The sequence below is a fragment of the Aegilops tauschii genome, chromosome 3, assembly GCF_002575655.3.
Source record: "Aegilops tauschii subsp. strangulata cultivar AL8/78 chromosome 3, Aet v6.0, whole genome shotgun sequence".
Taxonomy (NCBI): domain Eukaryota; kingdom Viridiplantae; phylum Streptophyta; class Magnoliopsida; order Poales; family Poaceae; genus Aegilops; species Aegilops tauschii.
Window position 1 is genome coordinate 115996082 of NC_053037.3, and position 17039 is coordinate 116013120.

At 45.1% G+C, this 17039-nt stretch overlaps 1 protein-coding gene across 1 annotated transcript; it reads right to left on the reverse strand.

Moving 5' to 3' along the window:
- Positions 1-1040: 1040 nt before the first annotated feature.
- On the reverse strand, positions 1041-1505 carry LOC141042759 (uncharacterized). The gene has a single exon (XM_073511643.1). It carries the CDS (start codon positions 1503-1505, stop codon positions 1041-1043), a length of 465 nt encoding a protein of 154 aa, XP_073367744.1.
- Between the last annotated feature and the right edge of the window lie 15534 nt (positions 1506-17039).

Genomic DNA, 17039 nt, shown 5'->3' on the forward strand with positions numbered 1-17039 from the left:
CTCTAGCAACTCCTTAATCTGTTTCTTGACTTCCTCCAAATCATTAGCCGGCATCCGATACGGCCTCTTAGAGATAGGTCCTGTACCTGGCAGCAACCCAATCAAAAACTCAATCTCCTGATTTGGCGGCATACCCGGTAACTCCTCCGGAAATACATTGGGATAATCCTTCACCACTGGTACTTCTTCCTGGACAACTCCCGTAAGAGAGTTCACATGAGTCCTCTTAGGATTAAGCCTAGATACATACTTGATCCTCTTCTTCTCTGGGGTGGTGAGAAAAATCGATCTACTAGCACAATCAATGTTCCCCTCATACATGGACATCCAATCCATCCCTAGGATTACATCCAACCCTTGCGAGTCTAGTATGATCATGTCTGTGGGAAAAACATGTCTCCCTATATTCAAAGGCAACTGGAAACATCCCTGACTAGCCATAGACTCGGCTCCTGGGGAACTCACTAGAATGGGTGATTTAAGAGCTATGGTAGGCAACTTATGTTTATCCACGAATCCCCTTGATATGAATAAATGCGATGCACTAGTGTCAAAAAGAGTGAGTTAACCAAGAACTTACCAATCACTGCGTCAGGCTGCTCATAGACCTCTTACACATTGACATGATTCACATGCCCCTTAGTGAAAGGATTAGGCTTCTTGCCTCCAGAATTCCCATTTCCATTCCCATTCTGCTGCTCGGGACACTCATTGGAGTAGTGCCCTGTCTTCTTGCATTTGAAGCAAGTGATGTGACTCAGATCTTTCTTCATTGGTGTAGAAGAGTTGAAATGTTGCTGGTTGCCATTCCCTCCATTGCCATTGCCATTGCCATTTCCATGCTTGTGACCATGGTGGTTGTGTCCATTTCCTCCATGCTAAATGTGGCCTCCATGATTATGATGATTCCCTCCAAACTTGCTAGTGCCTGATCCAGAACTTTCTGAGTACGGGCTGTAGCGGGGTTTATGTTGAACTCCAGAGTTATACTTCCAATGACCGTACTTCCTCTTACGATTCTCCATCTGCTGGTGCTTGCCTTAGAGAATGGTAGCCTTATCAACCAGCTCCTGATAGTTCGCAAAGGTCGCCACAGTTAACTGAACTCCCAACTCATCGTTCAGTCCCTCCAGAAACTTCTCTTGCTTGGTTGCATCAGTGGCCACGTCCTCTGGGGCATAACGGGCCAACTTACTGAACTCATCAACATACTGGGATACCGTGCGTCCTCCCTGGCGCAAGCTGCGGAACTCCTTCTTCTTCAGACTCATGGCTCCAGCTGAGACATGAGCAGTGCGGAACGCCTGCTGGAACCGAGTCCAAGTCACACTCTCCATGGGGTATGTGGTGGTGTAGTTGTCCCACCAAGCAGCGGCCGGGCAATCCAGCTGATGGGCGGCAAACTTCACCTTCTCAGCATCATTGCATCCTGCCGTGGCCAGCTCCCTTCCTATCTTGCGGAGCCAGTCATCTGCGACAATCGGCTTCGTGCTGCTGGAGAACATGGGTGGGTTCAGCCTCAGAAAACAGGTAAGACTGTCAACTGGGGGTGGCGGCGGTGGGTTGTTGTTGTTGTTGTTGTTGTTGTTGTTGTTGTTGTTCTGGTTCTGGTTCTGAATGAGCATCTGCATAAGAGCATTCTGCTGCTGGATCAATTGTGTGAGCCCCGGCGGAAAGTTGAATCTGGGGTCACGTCTTGGAGGCATCTGATGGGTTTAGAGTGGATGAGGAGTTAGAATAGAATAAGGCCTAGTGAGTAAAATCACACTACCCATATGCACATGATAGCAATAAAACTTCAAATCACTCCAATTCAATTTCAAACAAATAGGTTGACACAAATAATCAAACCTAAGGTAAGCCATGTCACAAGATTTGACAAGGTCTTACAAATGAAGTAAAACTAATCGGATAATGAAATCGAATTTCTAACTCTCATGGTGGTATAAAATCTAACTCTCATCGGATGAAGACCAGTCAACCATGTTGACATCAGGTGTCCTTTCATCACTGTCTGTGTCGTCATCTCCAAGCTCATCATCCTGGTCCTTGTCCTGGCTGACGAAATCTCCATAAGAGTGATCCTCCTGGATGTTTTCTCCCTCATCTAGCTTCTCGTCGGCCTCCTCAAGCTTAAGCTTCAGGTCGTCGATCTTCTCCTGCAGTGCGTCCAGCTCTCCCTCATGCTCGATGCGAGCGTCCTGGAGTTCCTCCTCGAGATCGGCCTTGCGAGTCATGAGGTTCTTTATGACGATCATGTTGTTAGACAACACCAGCTCCATCATACGAATGTGATCCTCCATGTCCTGGATATGGGATGCTATCGTCTCATCCTCCAGGGTACGCACCACATCTCCATTTGCGTCGCGGCGTCCGTACATCACGAAGGAGGTCTTCTTGAGGTCCTCGTCATACTCCTCCTGAATGCGTCCGAGAGAAATGTGAGCAGCGATGCCCCTGCCCAAGCCCCATGTTGCAGTATCCACATGGAAATCAATGGGCTTGGTCCGGTTTCCGAGGATGCGTCCGGGGATATGGGCATCAATCCTCCAATGCGTCTCCTCGGGCAAGGTGGCAGTGAAAGTTCCAGTGAATGTGGGAAGCCCAATCTTCAGGTGCTTCACGATCTTCATCAGCTGCCGTCCAAAGGGCATGGTCTCATCGGGCTGCTCGAACTCGACAATGGCGGACGACATCTACATTTTGAAAGAGGGAAGAAATTAGTAATGAAGCAGAGAAGGTACGAGACCAAAGGATATATAGGGAAACTGGAAAATATAGCTTTGTATCCTATGGCTTTTCCATTTTCTAGGGGTTGCGTCCTACAGTCAACGTGTGCTCTGATACCATCTTGTAGCGACCCGACTCGGTAAGAGTCGAAGTCTCTGTGCTTACCGTGCTAGTCCCTGGATCAACTTGCTAGCACACACAGTACTCGATGAAATAACAGAAATAACACACATCTCTTTATTACATCGATAGTCCAGGAGCAATACATTTATTACAAAATAGGGCATAGAGCCAATAAACAAATACTGCGGAAGCAAAGTAGTAAATGAGTCCAACTCCATGAGAAAGGTTGAGTGTAGAACATCGACCTATCGCACCTTAATCCTCGTCGGATATATCTGCAACGTGATAAGTTGCAACCATATAGGTCAGTACATTGAATGTACTGGCAAGTCACATCATAAGTGTAAAGAACCTACTTGTACATGCAATTTGGCTGGTGGAAAGCTCTAAGTTTAGTTTTTTGCATAAAGCTAGTTTTTCCCTATTAGGAAAGATGTTATTCTACTACTACACATTTTCATAGGATGAGTTGGCAAACCCAACTCCATCCGTTCCCAAGTTTCATTTAAAACCCAACTGTTTAATTAAAGGTGAGGAGATCTCCCGGCATTTCCACTACTAGATGCTCAATTTGTCCGTAACCGGGGACACGGCTAATCGATTAGGTTGACACTCTGCGGAGGTTGCACACTTTTCCCCACAATACTCGACCACCTCCATGATCGGAAGATCGAGACATAGTCTTTCGAAAATGTTCCCCCTTAACCCACGGATAGGTCGGGACACCGACATAATTCTACATCTGCTAGCCCATCCCGGAAGGGGTCACACTAACTACTGAACTAAGCCAGAGCCCATATTGGCTTGTGGCTGCACACGTAAGCTTCTAGACATGAGAATACGATTGATCTCTTTGAGCCTGAGTGGACGGTCTACTAGTGGTGCACCACCATGGATTTCCCATGCGTGCCCCACTGTACTTCGCCACCATTCCAACAAGTTTCTGCGCAGGTAGTTCATTAATTATCTTAGGTCCTATTTACTACATTGTCACTCATACTTTACAATGATCACTCCCCAATCCACGTCTCCTTAGCGAAGCAACATAATGTAAAACGATGGCGACAATGTTATAAGGTTCAAACCTACCTCAATGAACTACTGGGTGGAAAGCATAGTCATGCGGCATCAATTCCTACCATGCAGTCCTACCGCAAAGAACTAAGTGCATAATAAAAACATAGGTAATGAAACATGATCAAGATGCAACTTGCCTTGGTACTGCTGGTTGAATTCTAAAGACTGATAATATTCTGCTTCGCACTCCGCGCAATCTATCGCAAAGAAGAGAAACAAACATAAGCAAACATTTCAGAGAACCAAGAAGAACGTGCAAAGCAAGAAGTCTCGGAAAAACCAAATGAACAAACAACACTTAACTTGCACGAAAATATTCTAAGTGCAAAACAACATAGGCCTATGGTTCAAGAAGTGATGTGAACTGTAGTGCGTACTATGCATACTAGTAAAAATATTAATGGACAGATCGTAGTGTGTGTAAAATATTGTGACAAAGGTCCAGGTGATAGGGTTTGGCTACGGTGACAGAATGCAAAAAGAATCAACTTAATCGGAGCTACAGTTTGAGAGATATGGCCATTTGAAGATCGAATTCGAATCTGAATAAATTCAAATTTGAATCTGACAAAAGTTTGCAAAAAGGATACAACTGGATAAATCTAAACAATACGAAGAATTTGCTGCTGGTTTCATCGAGTTTGGATCTACGGTTTAAAAGTTATGGCTAATCTAAGCTCAGGGACTAATCTGTGATAAAAGGGACTAAACAGTGAAGAAAAACTATCGCAAATAGGTCCCTGATGCGTGGAAGATTCCTACTGGCCGAAAGGTGTTTGCCGCGTAGCTTACAGCGGAAGGCCACAATCTAAGAAAAACGGCGGCGGCGGCTAACTTATACAGAAACCGATCGGTTTTTAGAATAAAAACCCGCGGTAAACCGCGTACCGGTTCAACTAAAAAAACTAACCTAATCTAATCTGGGCCGTCGGTGATCGATCTAATGGGCGGGGGTGGGGTGGCGGCTTACAGCGGGTGGTGGTGGTGGCCGGCGACGATGAAGACGGCGGCGCGGCGTCGGTGACGGAGGGGGCGGATGTTGCGGTGGTCCTCGTCGACGGGGAGGTGCGGCGCGTCGAGGGAGTCGCGGAGGTGGTGTCGGCGTTTGTTGGCAGCGTCGGGACGGGGCGAGGCGAAGACGCCGGGGCTCGGTGCTCCGGCGGCTCCGGCGTCGACGGTGCGGCAGCTCCGACGGGACCTAGGGGCAAAAATCGTGTCAAACGAATGCGCCTCGGCGAGCTGAGAAAATTTACAGAAAAGTGAGGGTCGGAGTGGGCTACGGGCGATGAAATGCTCCGGCGAGTGGCGTGGCTCCGGCGAGATGCGAACGGGCAGCGCAGCGGCTGTGAGCGGCCTGGGAAGAAGCGGGACGGCGAGGATGGAAGAGCGGGTCGAGGGGCTTATATAGGCGAGGGCAGAGGCCTCGGGGTCGACGGATAAGCATTATCCGAGCGCGAGGCGGCCGGCGGTTGCGGGCGGCGAGGCGCGGATGTTTATCCCGCACGCTGCGTGAGGTTGGGGACGGGCTGACGTGCGGGGCCTGCCTGGCAGCGGCAGCGAGAGGAGGCGAGCGCGGGGCGGTCGACCGGGCGGGAGGCTTCGGGCACGCGGGCGCAGGCCTTGGGCCAAATGGCCAGCTCGGCCGGTTGGCGCGATCCTGGGCCGAACCCAGTTTTGGTCCAGGCTGCGGTGAGTGCGTGCGTGTGTTTTTTTAACCGAACACTAAAGTGGCCCTAAATAATTCAAGTGAATTAATAAAAACACCATAATAATTTCTAAAATAACTATACAATATTTAGAGCCTAATGAACATTAACTTAAGCACAGAATATTTTGAAAATATTTTCCTAATGCAATTAATACACTTTTTGCAGATAAAATAAATACCAATAAACTCCAAAACTTCAAATAATATTCAAAATAAAATTTTCCCACTCTTTATAAGTTTGAGGAAGTCATCTTATCCCCTCTCATTTGTTTTTCTCTAGTGGAAAAAAATATTATTTGAATATTTCAAAAACTCCAAAATGCAAAGAAATATGATATGCATTGAATGATTCTATTAACATCCAAATTTAATAAAAATTGGGATGTTACATATAAGCGAAGGATGAGATAATTTTCTCCAAAAATTACTAGCTCTCAAATAGATCTAAGTGAAGAATGAGAGCATTTCTTCAAAAATATTAAAGCACACCGTGCTAAAAATATATATCAATGAAGCACTAGAGCAATTCCGTAGCTCAAAAAAATTAAGTGAAGCATAGAGAGCAATTCTAACAAATCATAGCATAATTTTGGCTCTCTCAAATAGGTGTGTCCAGAAAGGATACATGGCACAAACTAAAAAGCCAAACAGGCAAAGACTCATATAATAGAAGATCCTCCAAGCAAAACTGATGATATGTAACGAATAAAAATATAGGTCCAAGTAAAACACCGATGGTCATTAGAAGAAAGAGGGGATGCCTTCCGGGGCATCCCCAAGCTTAGTTTCTTGTTTCTCTTTGGATAATAACTTGGGGTGCCATGGGGCATCCCCAAGCTTAGGCTCTTCTTACTCCTTATTCCTTCATCCACCGTGATCTCACCCAAAACTTGAAAACTTCAATCACACAAAACTCAACAAACCTTCGTGAGATCCGTTAGTATAATAAAGCAAATCACTACTCTAAGTACTATTGCAAACCCATTCATATTTTATTTTTGCATTATATCTACTATATTCCAACTTTACCATGGCTCGTACCCCCCAATACAAACCATAGATTCTTTAAAATAAGCGCACAATGCAAAGAAAACAGAATCTGTCAAAAACAGAACAGTCTGTAGCAATCTGAAATCTTCGTATACTTTTGTAACTCCAAAAATTCTGAACAATTAGGACGATGTAGGAAATTTGTATATCATTCTTGTGTAAAACATTCAGAAGCTTTCATCACTTCTGTGATTTTTGAAAAGTATTTTACTGGATGCAAAAGTTTCTGTTTTCCAACAAGATCAAATCAACTATCACTAAACATAATCCCAAAGGTTTTACTTGGCACAAACACAAATTAAAACATGGAAAACACAATCATACCAGAGGCATGATTGTGCAAACACTCAAGAACAAAAAGAAAAAGGCAAAAATAAAATTTATTCATTGGGTTGGCTCCCAAAAAGTGCTATCGTTTTATGCCCCTAGATAGGCATAATGCATAGATTCACGTATTGTCTTCTTTCTTCATTTTCTCCATAGATGTGTTCTTGTCAGGAGGTTTTGCAAAAATAACGTGAAACACATTATCCATAGAGATTTTAGCATTATCAAGTTGCCCACCTACGTATCCCCTTTGATTTCCGGCAACAATCCAAGAATATTGTTGATTAACATCATTAAAGACTTGTTGGATTATATCTAGAACGGGGATTTCCTTCTTAAGATTCCCATAAAAAATTGGTTATTACCAAGAAAATGTCTCAACATGTAATCACCATTGTAAAGGATCTCATCTATTACCGGTTTTTCACGGCTCATACTATGAAAATCAAAAACATTCCCTAGCTTCCCATACCAAGTAATCTAATTCATTCAAAAGAACTTGGGTAGCTATGTTTTTAGCTTTAGGATCATTTATAGAAGGTAGCTCATAAAACAATCTTGCAAAGTAGGATGGGTATGGATAAATCTATTTTCAAGTTTCAAAACAAGTGCTGAAATAGCTTTCGCATAAGATTTTGTCCTTTTAAGTATATGAGTATCATCGAGAGTCAAATTTCCAAAACATTTGAGAAATTCTTGGATATGTTCATTCCCCATAATGTTCCCTTGACCCAAAACAAAAGTTTTAGCATCCAGATTGCGAGATCTTCCAATTTTAGGAGTTAGGACATCATCTGTTTCTGCCATACCAAAATCACTCATGATGACAAGTCCCGGCAAGATAAGAGATCTGACAGAAAAAAGGGTGAACGAAAAAGAGGGCGAAGAAAACGGCAAATTTTTGTGAAGTGGGGGAGATGAAAATGAGAGGCAAATGGAAAATAATGTAAATTGCAAGGAGATGAGATTGGTGATTTGGAACCTGATAAATGTTGATGATGTCTCCCCGACAACGGCACTAGAAATTCCTTTTGATGTCGCTTGAACTACGTCGGTATTTCCCCAAAGAAGAAGGGATGATGCAACACATCTACGGTAGGTATTTCCCTCAGTTATGAAACCAAGGTATCAATCCATTAGGAGAACCAAGCAACACTATGTAAACATTACCTGCACACAAAGAACAAATACTTGCAACCTGGCGTGTTAAAGGGGTTGTCAATCCCTTTCGGGTAACGGTGCCAAAAATTGTCAAGTTGACGGGATAAAATTTGTGTAGATTGGACAAATAGATCTCGATAAAACGCAAAATAAAGGATGCAAATAAAAAGTGCAGCAAGGTATTTTTGGGTTTTTGGAATAATAGATCTGAAAATAAAAGCGGCAGATAATAGAACGGAAAGCAAATATGATGAACAATAGACCCGGGGGCCGTAGATTTCACTAGTGGCTTCTCTCGAGAAAATAGAACACGGTGGGTAAAAAAAATTACTATTGGGAAATTGGTAAAACTTCAAATAATTATGACAATATCATAGGCATCACATCCCAGATTAGTAGACTGGCTCCTGCCTGCATATACTACTATTACTCCACACATCGACCGCTATCCAACATGCATCAAGTGTATTAAGTTTATGGAGAAACGGAGTAATGCAATAAGAACGATGACATGATGTTGACAATATCTATTCATGTAGGAATAGACCCCATCTTTTTATCTTTAATAGCAATGATCAATATGTGTCTTGCTTCCCCTTCTATCACTAGGAAAGAACACCGCACGATCGAACCGATCACAAAGCACCTCTTCTCATGGCAAGAAAAATCAATCTAGTTGACCTAACTAAACCAAAGATTCGAAGAAGAAATATGAGGCTATAAGTAATCATGCATATAAGAGATCAAAACTCAAATAACTTTCACGGATAAATAGATCTGATCATAAACTCAAAGTTCATCGGATCCCAACAAACACAACACAAAAAAGAATTACATCAAATAGATCTCCAAGAGACCATTGTATTGAGAATCAAAAGAGAGAGCCTACGGACCCGTAGGTCTACAATGATCTACTCACGCATCATCAGAGAGGCACCAATGAGGATGATGAACCCCTCCGTGATGGTGTCTAGATTGGATCTCGTGGTTCTGGAACTTGCGACGGCTGGAATTGTTTTTCGCCGACTCCCCTAGGGTTTCTGCAATATTTGGGGATTTATAAGGCGAAGAGGCGGTGCGGGAGGCCACCGAGGTGGGCACAATCCACCTGGGCATGCCTGGGGGTTGTAATGAACTTCTTTGGCCCAACAGGTGTCTTCTGGTCCAGAAAAATTCTCCAAAAAGCATCGCTACATTTCGACTCCGTTTGGTACTGATTTTCTACGAAGTAAAAAAACAAGCAAAAAACAACAATTGGCACTAGGCACTATGTCAATAGGTTAGTCCCAAAAATGATATAAAGTTGCTATAAAATGATTGTAAAACATCCAAGAATGACAATATAACAGCATGGAACAATGAAAAATTATAGATGCGTTGGAGACGTATCACTGGTCTATGGCTGCGGCCCGACGGCTGCTGCAACATGGCCTCGTGGGTGGAGGTCGAGGTTACCCCTGCGGCCTATGTGTTCCTGAACCGCGGGTGGCAGATGTTCACCCGTGCCTGTGGCTTGCAGGGGAGGCGTACCCTCCACTTCAAGTACTACGGGGCGGCGACACTCTTCGTCAAGGTCTTCGGGGAAGACAGCACGCGCTTGGGGTGCTTCCCAGAGGGCGACGGCGGTGACATGGACCACTTCTCCGACGACGACGGCCACCGCGGTGGTGGCGTCCTCGGTGGTGACGGTCGTGACTCCTCCAGCAGTAGCGGCGCCTCTTCCAGGGAAAGCTCGAGAGATGACGACTATGACGAGCCGCCATATCGCCGCACCCGACCAAGGAGGACGGCGAGCTGCCATGCTGCCGTGGACCCGCCCAGGAGGACGTCGAGCCGCTACGCCGCCGTGCCCCCATCAAGTAGGAGGAGAACTCCGATTGAGCGTGGGCGGTGTCAGAGCCAGGCCTCAGGAGCAGCGGTCCTCATGAGGCCGTTTCTTTGTTGTTTTTTATTTCCTGCATTATGAGCCATGAAGAGCCCTGCTGGGGCGTGTAATGAACTGTGGCACCTGCGCCTTTATATCAATGTTTCCTATTCATATTCTCACATTTATATCGTTACTAATTGAAAGGTTCCTGCCTGACGCGATTAGGATAACTTAGCTTGGTGCGCTCGTGGCCCTTGGCGGGTTCCTGCGTCGCGGGGACACACTCCTCCGGAGCTTTTGATCCTACACACGCCGCTCGTTCCAGCAAACATGTTGCTGGGGCACCGAGGCATCCTAGAGAGCTTGTCGGGGAGGCTTCCTCCTCGCAGACCAGATGGCTCCGGAACCTAGAGGGGCAAGCTGCTCGCGAGGCCCCGTTCAAGGCCTCTGAAGATGCCCCCGCCGGGCGTCGAACCCCGTGAAGACGTAGAAAAGCACTTGACATAGGGTTCCTTGATAGTGAGCCAGACCATGGCTGTTCTTTCTTCAGTCATCCTTCCTTGGCAACGATCTTGGGTCTAGAGCCCCCGAGTGAGGGTTGATTGTCGTTGGTATGCCGGGGCGCGATGCCCGGCAAGGCCAGGAGATGAGCGCTCCAATCGCCAGGGGCTGAAGGCAACATGTGCCCGTTGGCTTGCTCGAGAGCGTCGCGTGAGGATTCGGACGCCAAAGTATTGGCGAGGTGTGCGCATGGGCGGGCCCGCGGCTGCCGCGGCCTGGGCTGGCTCAGGCGTTGTAGCGACCAGACCTCAAATGGTCTGTGCTGCTGTGCACCAGTGTCATCCCTGGATCAGTAATGCTGACACGCACAGTACAAATGGAGGATTTATAACAGAGTAGCAATCACACACTTATTACATCGAATATCTCCAAAGAGATTAAGTATGATAAATATGGCTTAAGGCCATCTAATAACGATAACAGCGGAAGACTTGGAAGATAAGTGAGTCCATCAACTCCAGCGGCATCACTGAGTATAAGACCACGACCTAAGGCACCTTACTCGTCGTCTGAAAAGTCTGCAACATGAAACGTTGCAGCCCGAAAACGGGTCAGCACATAGAATATGCTGGCAATGTAACACATAGAGAGTAATGAACAATAATAATGCTATACTACATGCATATATGGCTGGTGGAAAGCTCTACGGTTAAAGTTTATGCGTAAAGCCAATTTTTCCCTACTGCAAAGGAATAAATTTTATTTAACTATCATGGTGGTTGTTAAACATTGAGAAGGTACCTCCAACTCAATCCCAATTAAGTGTCATCATTAACCCAACAAAATTAATTAAAAGTAACATGGTGATGAGATTCAAATGATAATCCATGTACTAGATACTCAAGTTGTCCATAACCGGGGACACGGCTAACCATGATTAGTTTGTACACTCTGCAGAGGTTTGCGCACTTTTGCCCACAAGACTCGATCGCCTCCGCTTGATTCTCGCACTACATGATGTTTGAGAAACGGATGACCGAGACACAGTCTTTCAGAAACAATCACTCTTTACTCTGGATGGACCGGTACACCTACTTTCCCCTACGTCTGCTAGCCCACCTCTTCAAGAGATCATGTAACCTACTCAACTACGCTAGAGCCCATAATAGCTTGTGGCTGCACACGGAAGTTTCTAGCATGAACAATCTTATGATCCCTTTGAGCCTGGGTGGCGGACCTTATAAAATCAGACAACACTGGGTTCTCCGAGTGCCTCAATCCACCTAGATGTGAGTTTTAGTTGCCACCTTAAGTTGAACCATTAATAAACATCTCACATCTGTCATGAATATCTCTCAAAACACAATCCACGTCTACGAGCATAGCATGGCAATATAATAGCAACGGAGAAGTAACTCCCAAGGGTTTGATAAGAAAACAGGTAATAGGTACTACCTCAACTACTTCCCAGTTCCCACAATTTAATCAGATCCTAATCATGCAATTGTTTGAGGAATAGATCTAATGCAATAAAACTGGGTATGGCAAGTATGATCAAAGTGTTACTTGCCTTGCTGATGATCCGCAAAACCTAGCGATTCGAAGTAACAAGCGGCACACTCCGGGTACTCTATCGCAAACAAACAAGCAAACATTAAGTACTCATCTAATGCACAAGTAAAACTCGAATGAAAGATCCAACCAGAAAGTTCAACTTAAGAACTCCGGTTTGCAAAAAGAATCAACTCGAAAGAAGCAACGAAAATCAAACTGCGAAAGAAACAAGCTTCGTTTACTAATCTGGATCTAGGTCAAATTTTACTGTAGCAAAAACTTGTTTGAGTAGGTTAAACGGAAAGAGAATTTCGAGACGAAACTGTAGGCACTTGAATCGCCTGATTCCGATAAACGAGCGAGAAGTTAAACAGAAACGAAGATTCGATTAGAAATCGAATCTGAGATAATCGCGAAAAAATCCGACGAAAAAGAAAAACGGACGAAAAAGAACGGACGTTCGTTAACAGAGAAAAACCGACGAATGCGTTCGTTAAAACGAACGATTCGGTGAACGCTCGCAAAATAACAAAACCGAAAAAAAATCGATCAACGGTTTTTTTTAAACGAACGGTTTTTTAAACAAAAACCGGCGACGAACGGCGGCGAGGTACCTCGTCGGGGGCGGGCTCCGGCGGGGCTTGGCCGGCTCCGGCGAGGGCGGCGAGGTGCGGCGGGGTGCGGGGTGCTCGGGGGGGCGAGGGGCGGCGAGGGGCGGCAGCAAACGGCGGCGGCGGCGGCTCCCTTGCTCGACTCCGGCGGCGGCGGGGCGGGCAAGTGCGGCGGCGGCGGGGGTGAGAGAAGAGGGGGGGCGGCGATATTTATATGGGGGGTGGAGGTGGCTTGGGGAAGGGGGCGGGCGGCGGCTCCCGTGTGCGAGCGGGACTCGGCGGCGGCGGCTCCCGTGCGCGAGGAGGGCGACGCGGGGATGGGCCGGCGGCCTGGCGCGGCTGGGCTCGGCCCAGTCGGGCGGCGCAAATATTAAAAAAAACGTTCCACGGAAAATAATTCATAGAAAATAAATAAAAGTCCAAAAAGATAAAATAAATTTTCCCCGTCTAGTTAGAAAATCTAGAATAGGGTGAACATTTTTTTAACACAAAATAAATATTTTGAAAACATGCAATATTTTTTAATGCAATAAAAATTGCAAATAAAATCCGAATAAAATCCAATAGATGATTTTAACATTTTTCCTCCAGTATTTCAATTGTTTTGGAGAAGTCATATTTTCTCCTCTCATTTATTTTGTTTATGAAATATTTTTCCGGAGAGAAAATAATTAAAACCAAAATCTTCGTCTTATTATTTGATGAAAATCAAATATGAAAATTCGAGAAAATCCCCAACTCTCTCTGAGGGTCCTTAAGTTGCTTAGGATTTATCGAGGATTTGCCAAAATGCAATAAAATATGATATGCAATGATAATCTATGTATAACATACCAAATTGAAAATTTGGGATGTTACAAACCTACCCCTCTTAAGATGAATCTCGCCCTCGAGATTCGGGTTGGCTAGAAAACAGGTGGATGTGGTCCTTCCGTAGATCTTCCTCTCGTTCCCAGGTGGCTTCATCTTCCGTGTGGTGACTCCACTGGACCTTGCAAAACTTGATAACCTTACTGCGGGTAACTCGGCTGGCATACTCAAGAATCTTAACTGGTTTCTCCTCATAGGTCAAATCACTTTCCAGCTGAATCGCTTCCAGTGGCACGGTATCTCTCAGTGGTATCTCAGCCATCTCTGCGTGGCACTTCTTCAACTGGGAAACGTGAAATACATCATGAACTCCAGACAATCCTTCGGGCAATTCCAGCTTGTAGGCAACCTCTCCCATACGTTCCACAACTCTGTATGGTCCGATAAAACGGGGCGCTACCTTTCCCTTAACTCCAAAGCGCTTCACTACTCGAAGTGGTGATACTCGAAGATAAACTCGGTCTCCGACTTCGTGAACTGCCTCCTTTCGTTTAGAATCAGTATAACTCTTCTGCCTGGACTGGGCTACCTTGAGCCTATCGCGAATCAACCTCACTTTCTGTTCAGACTCCTTAATCAAATCTGGTCCATACCACTGACGGTCTCCAACTTCGTCCCATAACAACGGTGTTCTACACCTCCTTCCGTACAAGGCTTCAAAAGGGGCCATCTTCAAACTGGTTTGATAACTGTTGTTATACGAAAACTCCGCATATGGCAAATTGTCGTCCCAACTAGATCCATAATCTAGTGCACAAGCTCTCAACATGTCCTCCAAAATCTGGTTGACTCTCTCGGTCTGTCCATCTGTCTGCGGGTGAAAAGCTGTACTAAATTCCAGCCTGGTTCCCAATGTTTCATGTAACTGCTTCCAAAACTTCGAGGTAAATTGGGTTCCTCTGTCTGATACAATGGTCCTCGGAACTCCATGCAAACATACGATCCTGGTCATGTATATCTTTGCCAACTTAGCACTGGTGTAAGTGGTCTTCACTGGAATGAAATGAGCCACTTTCGTCAAACGGTCGACTACAACCCATATCGAGTCATAGCCTGAACGAGTCCTGGGTAATCCTGTGATAAAATCCATGCCTATCTTATCCCACTTCCATTCGGGTATCGGCAATGGTTGTAGCAATCCTGCTGGCTTCTGATGCTCTGCCTTCACTCTCTGACATACATCACAAACTGCTACATATTCTGCAATATCCTTCTTCATTCCGGTCCACCAGAAAGTATTCTTCAGATCCAAATACATCTTGGTATTCCCTGGGTGAATCGAATACGGTGAATCATGGGCTTCTTGCAAAATCAACTTCCTGATCTCCAGATCATTTGGCACATATACTCGGTCCTCAAACCATAAGGTATCGTGCTCATCCTCACGAAATCCCTTGGCTTTTCCTTTGCTCATCTTCTCCTTTATCTCGTCAATCTCCTTGTCTGTCTTCTGAGCTTCTCTGATCCTTTCCATCAAGGTAGACTGTATCTCCAATGTCGCTAAATAGCCTCTTGGGACTATCTCCAAACATAGCTCGCGAAGATCCTCGGCTAACTCCTGGGGTAACTCTCCTGTCATGAGGGTGTTGACATGACTCTTGCGGCTCAACGCGTCTGCTACTACGTTAGCCTTTCCTGGGTGATAATGTAATCTCATATCATAATCCTTAATGAGCTCCAACCATCTCCTCTGTCTGAGATTTAACTCCTTCTGCGTGAAAATATACTTCAAACTCTTGTGATCCGTGTACACCTCACAATGGTTTCCGATGAGAAAATGTCTCCATGTCTTCAATGCATGCACCACGGCTGCTAATTCCAAATCATGCGTAGCATAATTCTTCTCATGGGGTTTAAGTTGTCGTGAAGCATATGACACAACTCTTCCTTCTTGCATAAGCACTGCTCCAAGTCCTCGACGAGAAGCGTCACAATAAACTTCATAATCCTTGCGTTGATCTGGCAGAATCAACACTGGTGAGGTAACCAATCGTTTCTTCAACTCCTGGAAACTAGCTTCACATTCCTCAATCCAATTGAATTTGGTGTCCTTCTTCAATAGCTCAGTCATGGGCTTAGCAATCTTCGAGAAATTCTCGATGAATCTCCGGTAGTATCCTGCAAGTCCAAGAAAACTCCGGATTTCTCCAACTGTCGTGGGTGATTCCCAACTTATCACTGTGTCAACCTTGGCAGGGTCCACTGCTATTCCTTCTCCAGAAATAACATGTCCAAGGAATCCAACTTCCTTCAGCCAAAATTCACATTTGCTGAACTTGGCGTATAACTGATGTTCTCTGAGCTTCTCAAGTACCAATCGTAAATGCTCCTCATGCTCTTCCTCATTCTTGGAAAAGATTAAAATATCATCAATGAACACCACGACGAACTTATCCAAAAACTCCATAAACACTTTGTTCATCAGGTTCATGAAATAGGCAGGTGCGTTAGTCAGTCCAAATGACATAACGGTATACTCATACAATCCATATCTGGTGGTAAAAGCCGTCTTAGGTATATCCTGCTCTCGAATCTTTAACTGATGGTATCCCGATCGTAGATCGATCTTGGAAAATACTTTAGCTCCTTGTAGGCGGTCAAACAAATCATTGATCATCGACAGTGGGTACTTGTTTTTTATGGTTACTTCATTCAATCCACGGTAATCAACAACCATCCTTAGCGATCCATCTTTCTTCTCCACTAGAAGTACTGGTGATCCCCAAGGTGACGAACTTGGGCGAATATAGCCTTTATCCAGTAACTCCTTGATCTGCTTCTTAATTTCCTCCAAATCCTTTGCGGGCATCCTGTACGGTCTCTTAGATATTGGCCCTGTGCCTGGCAAAAGTTCAATCAAGAACTCAATGTCTCTATCCGGTGGCATGCCTAGCAACTCTTCTGGAAATACATCCGGGTAATCCTTCACCACTGGTACTTCCTCCTGTACAACTCCTGATAAGGAATTTACTTGAGTCCTCTTCGGCATATGCCGGGATACATACTTGATCCTTTTTCCTTCCGGGGTGGTAAGCAAAATCGTCTTGCTGGCATAATCGATGTTTCCTCCATACAACGATAGCCAATCCATTCCCAAAATTACATCCAAACCTTGCGATTCCAAAACAATGAGGTCTGAGGGGAAAACATGCCTACCAATGGCCAATGGTATCTGAAAACATCCTTGGCTGGCCATATACTCTGCTCCTGGCGAGGTTACTAACATAGGGGTTTTGAGAACTTGGGTGGACATCTTAAACTTATTCACGAATCCCCTTGATATGTATGAATGCGATGCACTAGTATCGAAAAGAACGGTTTCAGTAGATGACTTAACCAAAAACTTACCTATTACTGCATCAGGCTGAGCTTCAACCTCCTCCAAACTCACGTGGTTCACATGTCCTTTGTTGAACGGGTTCGGCTTCTTCCCAGAGCTTCCATTGCCATTACCATTTTG

Bases quoted from the DNA above. Each gene is read 5' to 3' on its own strand.
- LOC141042759 (XM_073511643.1), bottom strand. From the start codon at position 1,505: ATGTTCTCCAGCAGCACGAAGCCGATTGTCGCAGATGACTGGCTCCGC.